The following is a 17281-nucleotide window of genomic DNA, read 5'->3' on the forward strand; positions in this document are numbered from 1 at the left end:
GCACTGTGGGGGGACAGCAGGGCAGGTGGGGGGTTCTCAGGACGAGGAAAAGGAGGCAGGGATGGGACAGGGGCAGGGTGACCCTACTGAACCGTGCCCAGGTGCCCGGGGAGCAGCGCTGTCCCTGCGCCCTCGGGAGCCCTCCCGCCCCTCCAGCCCTGGTTCCAATCACCGTCCATCACACARCGTTTGCTTTTGCCGACAGCTCATTTACTCGCACTTGTCAAGCACGTTGTAAATAAGTGAGAGAAACAGCCCTGCCCTTCCTGAGCAGAGGCAGGGCCAGGAAGGGGCCGGCAGCTCCCCCCAGCCACGCACCCACGGCCGCTCGTTCCCAGCACCGGAGCCAGCGCTGCCAGGAAGGGCCAGGAGCATCCACRCCTGCTCACACCGACAGCAGCCATGGCACAGAGACGGCAGCCGGGCTCGGGGAAGCGCTGAGCATCCACCACCTCCCTCGGGAAACAAGGGGAGCACCCGTCCTGGACTCCCAAAGTCCACGCCACCGAGTGTCCGTAATTATTTAGCTTAAGGATAATCTGCATCTTTCAGATACAGCCAGCCATCATCTCCGAGGTAATCTCAGGTCAYGGAGCCAGAAGGGAAGAGTAATCAGCCGTTCTGAGTGTGGAAGACACAAAGAAACAAGCAGTGAGAATCAGGCGGTGGCAGCAGGTCCATCACACTCAGGGGCTGTGCTGTGGATCTCTGCCCCGGCAGCCAAAGCAGCTGCAGCAGCTCCTGCCCTGTGCCTTGCCCTTCCCTGCCCTGCAGTTTGCCCTCCCTCCAGTCAGGCTGAAGCAACCCGAGCTGGTGCAGCAGTTTGAGGGCACTGATGGGCAGCACCCAGCTGGGGGAGGATGCCTCCTTCACTCAGTGAAGGCAAAAAGCTGCTTTTCCATAATCAAATTGCCATGGCTGCGGTTCCTGGCAGYCCCAGCCAGCCTCCAGCTCCATACAGCCCCGCTTGGGAAGGTTTGCTGCCCAGCTGGGTCACCCTGGGGGTGTGTTTTACAGGGACTGGCTTAGCACAGGCACAGGGCAGGGAGCAGCACCCTGGAGCAGAGCCGGACACAGGGGTGAGAGTGGGGAAAGCTCTACAGGTGGAGAAAATGCCCCCAGAATAACTCATGGGAGCTGCTGCAGCCGGCAGGGTGGGTGTGCAGCTCAGGGAACTTCAGCCAAGTCTTACAGTGGCAGCAGAAAAACCCCATTTCCACCACATCTCCTGGACATGGGGACAGAGRGCTGGACCACAACCACAGCCCCGTTATCCCAGAGCTCCCCCTGCCCTGACTCCAGCAGGAACAGCCTCCATGGGAGCAGGGCTGGACTATCACAGCTGCATCCCTCTGGGGTTGCTCTTCCTACATCTCAGAAAGCAGATGCTGCACTCACCATGTGCCCGAGTCCCCCAGAAACCAACAGCTCTGCTCCCAAACCAGCTGCTCAGAAAGCAGCAGTGCTGACAGGGGTCCTGAGGGATCACCCTCTGGCCTGCCACCATCCTCCCAGGCTGTGACAGCTCTGCAGGGCCGTGTCCCTGAGCCACAGGGACCATCCTGCCCTGCCCTTGGTGCTGAGGGGGGCCTTGATTACAAGAGGCACCATCCCAAAGCCCCRAATCTGTCTGATTTCTGAGCAGGCTGAAGGGAGAGCTGTTCCAAGCTCACACACTGCTGGCAGCTGTGGAGGCTCCCGAGCTGCTCTCTGCTCGGACAGTGTCCCCTTCTCTGGGTTCAGCACACAGCTGGCACATGGCACAGCTCTGCTGGCACAGGGCACATCCCTGCCTGGCACCGAGGCTGTGCTGGCCCTCTGCTCCCATCCCACAGCAAAGCCCACATTCCCTTGGCCACACTGCAAAATGAGCTGCCTCTTGCTGGGCTGGAGCAGTTTTGAAGGCTTTGCAAATCAGATTCCTGTTGAGGCTGATATTTCCAGCTTGATTTGGCTGTTCACAGAGCACAGGCACTGGGGTTTTTTCCCTAAATAGCCCTAGGATCAAATGACTTGTGAGCAGAGCTAATGGATCAGTTCTCCCCAGCAAGAAGCAGCTGATTTTCCCMGCTCCTGCTTCCCACTGCTCCAGCATCCCCAGAGAGGTCTGTCCCAACAAACCAGCCTGGACACAGCCCCAGCTCACCCAGCTCAGGCTCCTGCCCATCCCCGTGTGCCCACCCTGCCCCRAGCACCCTCACCTGTCCCCTCAGGAGCTCCCTCCCAAGCTGCTCCTTCTTGTATTTCACAACAGGTTTGCTTTAAAATTGCATCCTGGGCACGTTACACCTCGCTGGGATGGGGAATAGTGCTATAAACTCAATTAAGTGCCTGGTGGTTGCTCTCCTGCTCCTTTTCTCCCTCCTAGCCCCACACCCTACCAGTGGGATTTCCATCAGCTCTGGCAAGCCAAGGCAAATCCCCTTTGTCACAGCTTAGGAGGGCCCACGCTGGCTCTCACAGCACCCAAAGAACACCCTCCTGGTCTCTCAGGCACAGAAAAGCCTTTGAAAGAGACGTGATGTCTTCTGGAGTGCTTTTTCATCTGTCTGGTGGCCAGGCTCTTCCACACCTCGGGRAGCAGGGCTTTGCTCTGAGCCACGGCCCCACACCCTGCTGTGAGCAAGGCTGGGCTGGGGAGGGTGAACAACACCATCACCCAAAAACCCCAACAGCCCAGGACATCTGTCACCATGGACAGCCACCAAGAYGCCCCTTTTTAGGAGCTGTTTGAAACACTCGGGTCAGAAATGTCCCTGCACAGCTTCACCCTGGGCCATCCCCAGCTCATGGGATTGCACAGAGCCACAGCACCGCCTGCACAGCCCCATCCCACAGATTCCAGCAGGGTCCCCATGCCCGGGCACGGAGTTGTGCCAGCCAGCAGGGCAGGAGCYGCTGTCAGCTCGGTGAATCAGCCGCCCGGGGCCCTGGGCGGTGCGGGAGCCTTGGTTGGTAACCAGGTTCTCAGGCTTTGTGCGCTGCTGTTGCTATTTTAGTCCGCCTGAAACGTGCAGGAAAAGGAATCCGGAGGCTGTGTCTCCTGCGGAGATGTTTGTGCTGACCCAGTTTGGGAGGCTGCAGAGCCAAAGCCGCATCTCCTGTCCCCAGCCCGGCCCATGTCCCCAGCCTGGCCGATGTCCCCAGCCCGGCCGATGTCCCCAGCCCAGCCGATGTCCCCAGCCCGGCCCATGTCCCCAGCCCAGCCGATGTCCCCAGCCCGGCCCATGTCCCCAGCCCGGCCCATGTCCCCAGCCCGGCCGATGTCCCCAGCCCGGCTCTGGCGGTGCAGCGGCTCCAGGGACTCGAGTCACCGCCCTGGGGCCAGCCCGGCCCGGCACCCGCACGGCAACAGCGACCTGGGGCAGGAGCTGCTCCGCCACCACACACCAGGGGGGTTTTACCCCCGAAATCCCCACYTGCAGCGCTTACAGCTCTTCCAACCCTGAGCACAGGGGGTTTCTCCTCTCCTGGAGCAGCATCACCCGCCAACGATCCAAACCCGACCCCCGGAACGCGACACGACCCAGCAGAGACTGCCACTGTCCCCAACAGCTCCCTGGGCAGCCGAGCCCCACAGGAGGCTGAGGAGGGTGTTCCCTGCACCCCCGCAGGGCAGGGATGGGGGACAGTGCCCCAAACCCCTCCACACACACATTTATTTCTCTGCCAGAGCTGCTGGGACAGCGCTCCAGGGCCGGGCTGAAGCTCCTCTATGTGGGAAAAGTGCTGGGGCTGCCTCGCTGGCTGTGAAAACAGCACCCTCCAAAGGACACCTCTGTGCTTTGAGGATCCTGTGGGGTCAGGATCGAACACCTGAGCCCAGCCAAGCACACAGGAGGGGAAAATCTCTGCCCCAGCTCCTCCCACAAGCTCGGCCTTTTAAGCAGGACCAGAAATCACAGCGTGAGCCTCCCCCTGTGCTCCCAGCGTTGCCCAGAGCCGAGCTCTCGGAGCAGGCTGGACACGGGGCTGGACACGGTGCTGGACACAGGACTGCACACAGGACTGCACACAGGACTGGACTGCACAGCCTCGGCTGTCCAAAGCCCAGCTGCAGCTGCTGGAAGCATCAGCCCAGCCTGTCTCAGCTCCAGCCCGCCATGCGAACGCAGCCCCTGCTCCCCAGGCAGGGCAGGGAGCTGCAGCYACGGCGGTGCCTGAATACAAACTCMCTGCTCACCTGKCAAACAAAGGCTCCTGCACAGCCCCGCCGGCAGCAGCATCGCCCAGCAAAGCCCCGCGCAGGCAGAGCCTGCCACGCTCCCGGCAGCAATTCCCAGCTCCYGCCCGCCTCTCTTACCTTGCTCTCGGTAGGAGCTGCTGCCGGATGTTGCTGCTTGGTGATGTTCTCAGCCAGACACCAGCAGATCCTCTTCTTCTGCTCCTGGGAGTAAGCCTCCAAACTTAATAAGCACTCCGACTTCTGACGTAAAGGAAACACAGGCAGGAGAAGGTCATTAGCCGTGTGTCGCAGGCCTTGCAAACTCCGTGCTCCCCAGGCAGCACGGTGGAGCAGGGGGAGCCCAACAGGAGAACTCACACCCCTGTCCTGCACCCTGGGCACCAGCAAGGTACAGAGATGAAATCAGCTCCCTCCAGAGCCAGGGAGCGTGCTGCAGGGAGCTGCTTTGCTCCCACGAGCAGCAGGGCAGAGCCCAGGCAGCCCCTGCACTGGGAACGTGTCTGCTCAACTCATTTAGAGAGTGGAAATTGCTCTTTGCCATATGCAAACATTAACGAGGCACCAGAGCATGAACTGGGGAGAACGAGAGCCTTTGGGCTGGGTGGGGCCAGGAGGAAGAGCTCAGGGAAGCTCCAGAGCAGCCTCATCACCAGGATGAATTTGGGGATAAACCCAGAGCAGCATCCCCATCCTGCCCCTCACCTAACACCAGGATGAATTTGGGGACAAACTCCAGAGCAGAATCACTCCCCATTCAGCTCCTCACTCTGCACACACCAGGATGAATTTGGGGATAAACCCAGAGCAGACTCACTCCCCATTCAGCTCCTCACTCTGCACACACTAGGATGAATTTGGGGATGAAGCTCCCCCCATCCTGTTCCTCACTTAACACCAGGATGAATTTGGGGATGAAGCTCCCCCCATCCTGCTCCTCAATTAACACCAGGATGAATTTGGCAATGAAGCTGCAGCTCTGGTCACACACTGTCTGACAGCAACGTGCAGCAAATAAGGAATTAAAATAAATGATGGGAAGTCATCCCAGCTGAGCCCACCTCCTCTCCCTGCACATCCCCTTTGTGGTGCAGCCCTGTTCTTGTCAGACAGGTTTTCTTTGGGCTTTACCTCACTCATTTSATGAACTTTCTGACCAAGTTCTCTCAGCAGCTGTCTCTCAGCCTTTCAACTGCTTATCTCTCATGATAAAAATTAAGCATTGTAACATCTGCTGCCTGCTGGGATTTTGCACGTTTCACTTTTAAAAGGGTCCAGAAATGGCCAAGGTTGGATCATCTCCTGAAGTGGCCAGATGGGAAGAGAAAAAAAAAAACCCAAAAAACAAAAGCAGAACTTCAGGACAGACTGCAAAGAAAGGAAAAAGACCTTACACTAAAGGCCTTTTCTTTCCCCCAGAATTTCCTTCCAGAAGGGCAGGTCCCCAAGAGCTGTTTTTTCCCAGAAAGGTCAGAGAGAACCTGCAGCTTTGTGACTCCGGAGACACAACACAGCCAGAAGGGGAAATGCTCTTTAGTCACACCATTTAAATCACTGTTTGCATTGGATGGGAATCCATGCACGTTTCACCAAAAATCCCCTCAAGTGGTAAATAAATCAAGTTCCCACTTCACCTCCTGGGAAAGRGGTCTCTGGTTGAGTCCTCTGCCCCTCCAAGGAGACTTCCATGAATGAGAAAGGTTGAGTTTGAGCCTGGACATCCCCACACATATTCCTACAGGCTTAAAATTCCTGCCCAGGCTTCCCGAGCACAGTCAGAGGTTTGGGATTCAGGGACACAAGGTGGTGAGGCTGCCCCTTGCCCCCCAGATTCTGGCTGGCAGTGATGCTCTGAGCATCCCTGGAGTGTCACAGTGATTTTTGTCCCATCCCAGTTGTCCCAGTCTGTCCCAGTCCCACACCAGCAGGTAACCAGGCTGCTCCACTGGGACACCCACTCACCCCTTAGGAAGGCASCCAGCTGTTCCCAGTTTTGGAGGAGAGAATGAGTTCCCATTTGCTGGGATGGAAATCCAGGCTGGCATCTCCCTGCCCTGCATTTGGGGCCAGAAGTGAACGAAGCAGAGCTCAGCAGAGCCCCAAAGCCACGGGGGCAGCTGGGAGGAGCCCACCCTGGAGCGTGCAATTGCTGCACACCTCCAGCTCCTGCGAGTCCCCTGGGGACAGTGAGGCTCAAAGGCAWCCCAAGGACATCTCTGTGCTCTGGCTGGTGACAGACACAGAGCTGCCCCAGCCCTGCCCCAGCCCCTCRCTGATTCAATTACAGCCCATCTCTTTGATTGGATTTAGCGCACAGCTCAGCTCCTCTGCTCCCTCCTGCTCCCCTCAGCTGCTGCAGCCTCCCTGGCCTYGGCCACCCCGGAATGTCACAGCCTGGAGAGGAGATTTCCCTCTGCTCCASAGGTCAGGGAAAGGCAACCACCCCAGTGAGTGTCCTGGATATTGTGGGCAAGGCCGAGGGGGGATGTGAATAGCCCAAATTGCATTTAGCCAACCTGCACAGAYTTTATTCTCATTTCTGTGCATGAGATCTCAGCACTTTATCACTTCACAGGGACATTTAACCTCTCCAATGTACATTTCCCAAGGAGTGAGATTGGAAATGAAAGTTTCTCCCTCTTCCATTAACCTGCTCTCCCAAAAACAGACATAAGCCAAGCATTTTACTACTTCCAGGAAAAAAGTGAACATTCAATCCTTTTACAACCAATTATTTCAAACCAAATTCATGTACAATGCACTAAAGTTTGAGATTTTTAAAACCCACCAAACAATAGAAYAAACAAAATAAACCTGAAGACTTTCTGGTGRCATTTTAACATGAAGATGTCACAYRTACTCACTGATATCAYACCYGATGTCAAAGSACTTGGCAAAGCTCTTACAGCTGATGGCTCATCTGGCTTGGGGAAAGCTCAGCCTAAAGGGGCACCCACAGCCACCTCCAAAGCCTGGCTCCTGCTTGCAGAGTCCTTTGGGATGCAGGCAGGTGAAGGAGCAGGCATTTTTTGGGATAAAGCTCGTGGTCTGTGTCCCTGGAGCCCGGCCCACGCTGGACACTGAGCTGCCCACGCAGGGGAGSGTGCCCAGGGAGCCGTGCCCAGCACACACTGCCCTCCCCTCTGTTGTTTTCCTTCAGGGAGGCTGCTGCAGGGGCTGCCAATGTTTACAGAGAGAGAACAGGGTTTGACCTCAGGGCTCGGGGAAAGGAGGATGCAGATGGTGCGAAGGGGGCGTTTGCCACCCGATAAAGGCAGCGACTGCAGCGGCTGCGGTGGCTTTGTGCCACCTCCCTGGTGACAAACAGGTGATTGCAGGTGCCCACGGCCCCAGGGCAGCACCGGCACCAGATCCCCCCACTGCCCGTGGGAGAGCAGGGAAACACTGCAGGTGTGGCAGAGAATGACCCAGATTACCCAAAACCTGCCCCAAAGGGGGACCTGCCCCAAAGGGGGACTGCTACAGCCAGGGGTTCTCTGCAGGAAAAGGCTCCCTCTGCTCCATGGGATCAGCTCCCCCAGACCGAGACCTGACCCCACAGTGCCCAGGGGAGATGTCTGGCCAAACAGGGCTCCTGGTTACTCCAGCAGACACCAAACAAAAGGGGTCTGTGGCCCATAAATCATGTGAGGAGTTCCCAGAGAATGACACCAGCACAGGAGGAGCCCCCAGACCCCACACACCGAGAGCTCTGGCTGCAGAGATGCCCCTCTGTGAGGGGTCCAGCACCCACAGGGGGCTCCTGAGACATCACAGGAACGAGGAGGAGGTGTGACTCGGTGTGAGCTCTGTAGTGCCCTGAGCTCAGTGCCCAGCAGAGCCCAGGGCTGTGTCCTCCCCATTGGCACCCCAGGCTGTGCCAGGGACACATTCCCAGGGTGGGAGGGAGGGGTCACGTCATGGAATCATGGAATGGTTTGGGTGGATGGACCTTAAATCCCATCCAGATCCACCCCTGCCTTGGCAGGGACACCTTCCACTGTCCCAGGCTGCTCCAAGCCCCATCCAACCTGGCCTTGGGCACTGCCAGGGATCCAGGGGCAGCCACAGCTCCAGATGCAGGGAAGCCCCTCTGTCCCTTCCCCAGGCTCCTCCACGTGCAGGGTTTGTGGCAGGGAGGTTTGGGACAGGGAGGTTTGGGGACAGGGGCATTTGGGGACAGGGAGGTTTGGGGACAGGGAGGTTTGGGGACAGGGAGGTTTGGGGGCAGGGTGATTTGGGGACAAGGCTCCCCGCCCAGCCCTGCCAGCCCCTGGCCTCCAGCTCTCTGAGGGTTGGTGCATGGCCAAAGCAGAGATCCCAGAGGGGAAGTACCTCGGAAACAGCTCCAGACTACAATGGCTGCGAATCACAGAGCAAACCTTCCCCAGGAGCAGCTGCCAGCCCTGGGAATATCCTGTGCACAAAGCTGCTGCTGCTGACTGCATGCACCACCGACCCAGGGCTGGTGAGAAAGTTCTGTTGGCTCCAGTGTGGGGAGGACTGGGGGCACCACGGCTCATCCTGTGCCTTCTGGACTGCTGGGCACACTGGTGATACCCAAAAAACAAACACTGGCAGTCACAGCAGGGCCCTGCTGAAGGCTGGGATGGCCCAGAGGTGCCAGGGGTGCTGCAGGAGGGGATGTGCACGGAGATAACACCACGACACTGACAGGACACAGCAATCCCTGCGGGGCTCTGCTGTGAGGTTGTTTGGGGAGCACTGATGGGGCTGTTTTGGGAGCAATGATGGTGGCACGGCCTGGGGATGCCCCGAGGGTGTGGATTCTGCATCCCTGAAGTGTTCAAGGCTGGACAGGACCCTGACCTAGGGAGTGGCATCCCTGCCGTGGCAGGGGTGAAACAAGATGAGCTCCAAGGTCCCTTCCAACCCAAACCATCCCATGATCCCATGGTTCTGTTAAACCTCCAGGAGGAAAAGCCAGCCTGGAGAACCCTCCCCATCCACTGTGGAGCAGCCAGTGAGGACACAGGGCTGTTCTCCCTGTCCCTGAGTGKTTCCTCAGGTAAGAACCTTCCCAGGAATTGCTGAGAGGAGCCAGGCACAGAGCTTCTTCTGCAAACACCACTGTGGCAGAGAGCAGGGCCAGCAGCTTCCTGCTCTGCAAACTCTCTCAGGGAAGAGGAGAACACCTCAGAGCTCACCCACCCACTGCCAGCACAGCCCCAGAGCTCTCCCAGAGCTTCCCATGCCCCTTCCCTGCACAGCCCCACGGACAGCGAGCTCCAGTCTGTGCAAACAGCCCCTGACCCCCTGAAATCATCACCCCCTGGTGATCTTTTTAAAACCTCTCCAGCATTGCAACTGCACCATATCAACTCTTCTTGCCAGCTTCTGGGAAATGTGGCCCCAGAATTAAACCTGGGGGGAAACCCCACATTTTTGGGTGATCTAAACACTCAGGTTCAGCTTGAGCTGTGTAAAGAAGCACAAACCCAGGAAAGCAATGTCCCTGTTTATCTGTTCCTCCAGCTGGGACTGCCCAAAGAGCCCTGAACTGGCAGCTGGCAGTGCCCAGGGCTGCCCTGTCCCCCTGCTCTGGGYTGTGCCAGCCTGGGGCTTCTGCCACTGGTGTCACCCAACATCTGACCCAGGGAAATGTCCACAGGCAGAGGAGGTGAAGCCCAGGGTCTGTGTGCACAGAGCAGCTTGGCCACCAACTCCAGCCGCCTGGCCACCAAATCCAGCCGCATGGCCACCAAATCCAGCTGCCTGGCCACCAGCTCCAGCAGCCTGGCCACCAAATCCAGCAGCTTGGCCACCAGCTCCAGCAGCTTGGCCACCAACTCCAGCAGCTTGGCCACCAACTCCAGAGGCACTGCCATGGGTGCTTCAGCTCCAGGGACATCCCAGGAGCCAGCTCGGAGCAGGGGAAGGTTTCAGCTGGAATTTGGGGCTGTCACTGCTGGGTAGGRCAGCTCAGCAATGCCTCAGCCCCTGGGGCAATCTGCACTGGGTTCATGTCCTACACCCTCCAGCAGGATTGTTCCCAGTGCTGCCATGGGTCTGATGCTGTCTCACTGCACCTCCAGCTTGGACTCCTCAGCACCACCCAGAGAAACCCAGGGGCTGCTCTGCTTTGGAGGGAGGGAAATGGAAAGCTCAGCTCAGGAAAGGGTTAAGCTGCTGCTGGAGCAGAGGGACACAGAGGCAGTGTCCAGCTCTCATGTGAGCTGGGTGACTCAAGGCTTGGGGAAGCTCTCCGGCATCCCAGAAATGAGGCACGGAGGAAACAGAGGAAATGTCAGAGAGCAGGAAAGGATTTTCATCTGGTACCATCTCCTGGCCACCAGCAGCAGAATGGCTGGAGAGAAGGGAGAGACCCCTTCCACGGAACAGGGCTGGGAACAGAGGGAGGAAGGCAGAGGAACACACTCCTGCCTTGTCAGAATGTTTGTGTCACAAAACTGGAGAGAGCAAGGAGTCTCCAAGCTGTCTCTGTSTGAAGTCCTGTGGTTGATCCCTGTCTGCAGTGCCCAGTCCCCTGCAGCCCAGGGGATCCTTCAGGACAAATTACAGCCCCAAATCTCACCAGCACCATCCCTTGTTCCATTATGAATGAGAGGAAATTGAGTACAATTCCAGCAGAGCTCATAGCCCAGYGCCCAGACAAAGGCTCATCTCCTTGCCCTTCTCCCACCCTGCAGCTCCTCACTAAACAAATCCTCCTCTACTGTTCACTTGCTCACATAGCTTTGATGTCACCCCTGGCCACTCCTTTTGCCCTTTTCCCTATCACCAAACCATCTGCCCAAGTGCCCTCTAGATCTGCCAGCACAGTGCCCAAAATCTCCTTGCAGAGTSTCCTGATGACATGTCCAGAACAGCCATCTCCAGAATTATCCAGGTGTACAAAATCTGCCATGGCCCAGCGTGTCCCTGAGCCTCATCCTCTGGGCCATCAGKAAATTGCTTTTCCCAGCAGTCGCCTTTGCTGTGTGGAGACCTGGGCTGTCCCTGACTCCTCCCTTTGGGACAATGCCACATCCCAAAGGGCATTCCGTGAGCACTCCCAGCACGAGCAGAGAACACTCTGGGAAATGAATTCTCCTGGGACATGGATGGAGTGAAGCACATTCACCCAGGCACAGCACATTCACCCAGGCACAGCACTGCCCCACTGCAGCTGGGACCCGTGTGTTCACTGCAGGGATCGAGGATGGGAACAGGAGCTGTGCCCAAGGGGACCCTGAGGGTGCATCCACGCACAGCCAGGCTGACCAGAGGGGCTGTGGCATCCCTGGAAGTGCCCAAGGCCCTGCTCTAGTGAGTGGCATCCTGGCCATGGGTGCCAAGATGATCCTGAAAGTCCCTTCCAACCCARCCCARTCTGGGATCCTGTGATGGGGCACAGTGGGGGACAGTGGCATTGCCCTGACACTTGTCCAGAGGCTCTCCTGTGCAGTCAGGATGGGCATCTCCAGGGCCAAACCAGCTCAGGCACAAACTCACAGCATTAATTTGCTCAGCTCTGTAYGAGTGCTCACCACAGCAGCACAAGGAGCTGTTACTGGAAGGATTTTCTGTTGGAGCAGCTTCCCAAGACAAACTCCAGTTTGTCAAACTCTGCAGATGAAAACTTCCAAAGGGAAAAAGAAAAAAGGATCAAATCTGCCAGTGCTTTTCAAAGGAAAAACTTACTGAGCTGTTTAGTTTTGAGTCAGCTTGGTCTGAATGYGTTGGGTTTGAATCAAACACTTGTAACAATGCAATAAACCCCTGACCTGAAGTTTCCTCTCGGCAGGATATTTCCGGAGCAGGGAAGGGTGTGAATACAGCCCTGCAGCACATTCACAGCTCCACATGGCTCCCTGGGAGGCTGCCCATTCCCACCACACAGCAAACATTTCCTTCTGACAGGCTTTCCACATCCCAGGAGGTGCGTGTGTCCTGCAGGGGATGGGGTGGGATGGGGAAAATGGGGACAAACTCCACACTCACCTCTTGTGGGATGCAGAATGTGGGTCCACACTGGATCCCAGAATCCCAGACTGGCTTGGGTTGGAAGGGACCTTAAAGCTCATCCCATCCCATCCCATCCCATCCCACCCTTGCCCCTGCCATGGGCAGGGACACCTTCCACCATCCCAGGGCTTGGAGCCAAGCCCTGTCCAACCTGGCACTGGACACTGCCAGGGGCAGCCACAGCTTCTCTGGGTACCCTGTGCCAGAGCCACCTCTTACAGTGCTCAAATCAGCCAGAAGCTGTCACAGGCAGGGTCTGTTTTAGCAACTCTAAACGTTGCTCTTTGGATTGAAAATGCTGCAAGGAAAGCTGCCCAGGCCGGGTCTYGGCACAATGAGACCACACAGAGTTTTTCACCAAGCAGTTGGCAAAGAGAAAAGTTAGAGAAGCTGTAATGGCCATAAACYAAAACATACGAATTTCCACCCAACATGAGGAAGAAATTCTTCCCACTGAGGGTGTCAGAGCACTGGAAGGATCCACTGGAGGGTGGCAGCTACCCAGGGAGGGTGTGGAGTCTCCCTCTCCAGACATTCCAAACCCACCCGGACATGCCCCTGTGTCACCTGCCCCAGGTGACCCAGGCTGGGCTGGGAGGTTGAACTGGATGATGTCCAGAGGTCCCTTCCAACCCCAGCTGTTGTGATTCTGTGATTCCAGGCACCCACAGCATTCCTGAACTCAACAGGTGCCACCTTCACTTCCAAATTCCTGGTTCATGTCTGTGCTGGGACTGTCACAGCCACCCTCAGCCACCAGAAGGAACGAACCCCCAAAAGGGACAGTGGAGAACAGGGACAAAACGAACCCCCAAAAGGGACAGTGGAGAACAAAGCTCAGTGGAGAACCTCCCTATGATCCTACATTCTTTCCAATTCCATTCTACATTCAACCTTTCCAGGATGCCACGTGCCCCTCCAGAACTGGCTCCACYTGCACTCAGGATCCCCAAACCCTTCCATTCTCACCATGAAGAGCCTGTAAAACCAACCYCCTTTGTGCTGGAACCCACAGCAAGCCCTGCAGCCCCTGTTAGCTCTGCCTGCAAACAACCAAACTGCCCAGGCTTCAATCCCTGTGCAGTGATTGACTGCACACAACCAGGCAGGATGAGCAGCAGCAGCAGCTTTTTGTGACACTTCCTCAAGGTTGGAACTTTCTTTCTTGTTTATAATAAATTAAGCAACTCACAGGTATCAGAGCATGTTTTCATTTTGCAACACGCCAGATCCAAATGCAAATTTGTGACCTCCCGGGTCAGGGCRTTACTCAGAAACCTTCAGGATGAGCAATGGAGGAGGCTGCAGCTCAAGGCTTCGGCAGAGAGCTCTTCCTGCAGCAAAGGCAGTGTCAGCCCAGCCCCGGGGCTGCTCTCAGCTCACTGCAGCACTAAACACATTAGTGCTCATTGCAGATGATTTGTGGGCAACAAGCAGCAGCTCAAGAGCTTCCTCCAACCCCCCAGCCCCGTCAGWGCAGCACAACGGATGTGTCTGCCCAGCACACGGCGACAGGAGCCCAGCTGGGAGTGACCACCGGGGGAGRCAGGGCAGGCTGAGCCGGGAGAGGGCTCAGGGCAAAGCAGAGCCGCTGCCAGGGCCAGGGATGGAGCAGGGCAGGGTGGGGGACACCCTCAGGGTGGCACGGGACCGAGAGGGTGTGTGAGCACAGGCATGCTGCCCTTACCCATCCTCATCCTCCCCTTACCCATCCTCATCCTCCCCTTTATCCATCCTCATCCTCCCCTTACCCATCCTCATCCTCCCCTTACCCATCCTCATCCTCCCCTTACCCATTCTCATCCTCCCCTTACCCATTCTCATCCTGCCCTTACCCATCCTCATCCTCCCCTCACCCATCCTTATCCTCCCCTTACCCATCCTCATCCTCCCCTTTATCCATCCTCATCCTCCCCTTACCCATCCTCATCCTGCCCTTACCCATCCTCATCCTCCCCTTTATCCATCCTCATCCTTCCCTTACCCATCCTCATCCTTCCCTTACCCATCCTCATCCTCCCCTTACCCATCCTCATCCTTCCCTTACCCATCCTCATCCTTCCCTTACCCATCCTCATCCTTCCCTTACCCATCCTCATCCTCCCCTTACCCATCCTCATCCTCCCCTCACCCATTCTCATCCTGCCCTCACCCATCCTCACCCATCTTTACCCTTTCCAGCTGTCACCACCAGTCCAAGGGCAGTCCAAGGGTGGACAGTCCTGATCCCCCTGTACCCCAATTCTCAGCAGCCTGAGTGTGTTCCCACTGCCAAACCAGCCCCTCTCCAGGGGAATCCACATCCTCAGTGCCAAACCAGCCCCTCTCCAGGGGAATCCACATCCTCAGTGCCAAACCAGCCCCTCTCCAGGGGAATCCACATCCCCAGTGCCAAACCAGCCCCTCTCCAGGGGAATCCATGTCCCCAGGGCACAGCCAGTCCCTCCCCAGGGAATCCATCCTTGCAGAGGGATGTTCCCACAGTCAGGGAGGAGGCTGAGCCTCTCAGCAGTGCGAAGAAAGCTGCCACAGCCCGGAGTGTGGCATCCACTGGACACAGATCCATCAGGAGATGGGAGAGCTGTKCTGGGGTGGCCCAGGGACCCTCCCCAGCCCCGTGTGTCCTGCAGTCCAGTGCCACTTCTGAGTYCAGCCCCAGCTTTCATCTGAGAGCAGGCCATGCCTCACACCCAGCCCAGCCAAAAATCACCTCAACACACCAAGCCACCCTCCAGCAGCCCAGAGAGGCACCCCAGCCCCTCTCCATGCTCCTGCCAGCCTGCAGGGACACCTCTGAGGGCACCATGCCCTGCTACCCTCCTGGTGACATCCCCACAGCTCTGCAGCTCCTAAAATGTGAATGCAAAGAAGAGAAACAACCCGAAGGAAATGCTCTGCTTGGCTTCCCTGCAGGAATGAGATGCTCCCAGAACATCCCATTGTTTGAGAAGAGCCCAACTCTCTGCACGTGGGACAGTTCACTGAGCCACCCAGGCTTGGTGCTGCACAGCTGGGAGGTTCCTGGTCCCCTGCACCCCTGTCACCCCTGTCACCCCTGTCACCCCTGTCACCCTGTCACCCCTGTCACCCCTGTCACCCCTGTCACCCCTGCCCGTGGCTCTGGGGAGGTGACCTGCACATCACTGGTGCCCAGAAGAGAAGTCTGGTAAGAGAGCCCCGTCCTGGCCTGGTTCCCTGCTGACTCACAGGCATATCTCCCACTCTCTTCCCCTTTCCACCCCCAATTTCCCACTGCTGGAGAGCCTGTAGCACTACAGCTGGAGCTTCCCTGTCCCCTTCACCTCAGAGCCACAGGGTCCCCCTGGCTCAGCACAGACCCCAGCTGGGGGGAAGGGGTGGCACAGGGGACATCCTGCTCAGCCAGGCACTGTCCTTGAGCYAGGGGCTGGCCCGATGTCACCTGAAAGCCTGGGCTGGCCCTGCACAGGGGGAGAGCCCCCACTCCTGGCCACCATGGATGGGCAAGGGTTAGGGTTAGGGCCTCACCCCTCCACTGGTGACCTACCCCAAAACAGCCCAGGAGGACAGGGGGAACAGGAAGGGGGCTGCAGAATCCCCCAGTATGGCCAGCCCAGAGTTACTGAAGCCTGTGAGGGAAGAGGAGTAGGAAGGCCAAGGTCTCACATTTTCTATCTAAATACTCCACTCCAGCCACAACAGATGCCAGGGATCTTCATCTCCAGAGCTCTTACAGCCAATTAGGGCCCTCAGAGAATGCCCAGCGCTTCATCACAGCCTGACAAAGACAGCCCTTCACCTCTCAAGAWCTCATGAAACACAGCCAGCTCTCTTTTGGTCACTTCTACTTWGGGGCACTGAGCTTCTAAATCAAATATCAGCCTCTGAGTGCATTTCTCCAAGTGCCTGAGAAAATGCYGGAGAGCCTCATCCAAACCCCGGGCACAGCCTGGCTGAGTCAGAGCCCAGGATGAGCTGTCACCAGCCCAGGGTGACATTGCCCTGGGACACGCACTGAGCAAACCCCCGAGGGCAGGCTCAGCCACCCCAGCAAGGGACAGAGCAGACAAGGAAGGAACAGGAGGGAAGGAACAAGAGACGAGTGGAGGATTCACTCTGCAGTGAGTCGTGCCCTGGCCCAGCTCCAGCCACTCAAGGTGAACAACTTCCACGCTGAGCATTCGCACCCAGCCCTCACAATGGCTCATTATTGCACAGAGCCACTGAGCAATGTTTGCCTTTCTCCTGCCTGCCCTGGGGAGCTTTCCCAGATCCACCTTCCCACCTTGGAAAATGCGAGGCCTTGAAAGCAGGAACACAGAACAGGCACTGGAAAAGGAAAAAAAATCCGCAGCCTTCAATGGTTTGGGAAGGTTCAGTGTGAACCAATTTTGCAGCGTCCTTGATGGRACAAAGACTGTGCTGATGTCTGGGTGAGCCCAAATCTGATTAGAGCACTCAGAGGGTTTAGAGCTACAATTCTGTGTCCTTTAGGCTGGCCTTCCTTGTTTTATTTGAGGGCTCCAAGCATCCAAACCTGGATGCTTGAAGACAAGAAAAGCAAGGTGCCTAAAAATAGAGACAAAACATTTGGCAGATATCCGCCCCCAGGGGAAAGAATCCCAAGAGAAAACAAAAGTGAGATGCCTTAGGGGAGATCCACAAGGGGAAGGGGAAAACAAAACCTGTCCTAGTGCTGCCCAAGCTCCCTGTTCACAGCACCTTTTAGCAGCTTACTCATATATCCTCCATTTGCATTCAGGCTATATATCCTACAGCCATCACATTTCCTTTCCAGGCCTCTGGCAAACCCAGTGCAAAGGAAATTAAAATCAGTCCATGCAGTGCTCCTTGCCCCAGGAGAAAGGATCAGAGCTGTCAGTACCTGCCCAGCTCCCACTGGAAAGTTGAACTGGAAAASAGCACCACTCACCTCTGCCAGGTAAAGGAGGCAGAACTTGCGATCTTCTGAACCTGCAGAGGAGAGAAACCAGGATCAGAAGGGAGCTGCAGCTGCATTTCTGTGAGTGGAGCCCCGGGCAGGGAGCTGGCCCGGAGCAGCACTGAATGAACGTTTGTTGTGTCCCCGCAGTGCCAGGCTGTGACCCGGTGATGTGTGTGGCATCTGCG

The 17281-nt window shown here is 57.1% G+C and overlaps 1 protein-coding gene across 1 annotated transcript in view; it reads right to left on the reverse strand.

Annotated features, from left to right (window-relative positions):
• Positions 1-203: 203 nt before the first annotated feature.
• The window catches only part of RGS3 (regulator of G protein signaling 3), a 55173-nt gene continuing 38095 nt past the window's right edge, over positions 204-17281 (reverse strand). The window contains exons 16-18 of the mRNA XM_057384928.1: positions 17085-17125; positions 4304-4426; positions 204-621 (exon numbers count right to left, since the gene is read on the reverse strand). Of these exons, the coding sequence (XP_057240911.1) occupies positions 613-621; positions 4304-4426; positions 17085-17125 (173 nt within the window). The 3' untranslated portion in view covers positions 204-612. The remainder of the gene's footprint in view (positions 622-4303; positions 4427-17084; positions 17126-17281) is intronic.

This window comes from Malurus melanocephalus, unplaced genomic scaffold (genome assembly GCF_030028575.1).
Source record: "Malurus melanocephalus ecotype Western Australia unplaced genomic scaffold, MMel_1.1 scaffold_757, whole genome shotgun sequence".
In the NCBI taxonomy this organism is placed as follows: domain Eukaryota; kingdom Metazoa; phylum Chordata; class Aves; order Passeriformes; family Maluridae; genus Malurus; species Malurus melanocephalus.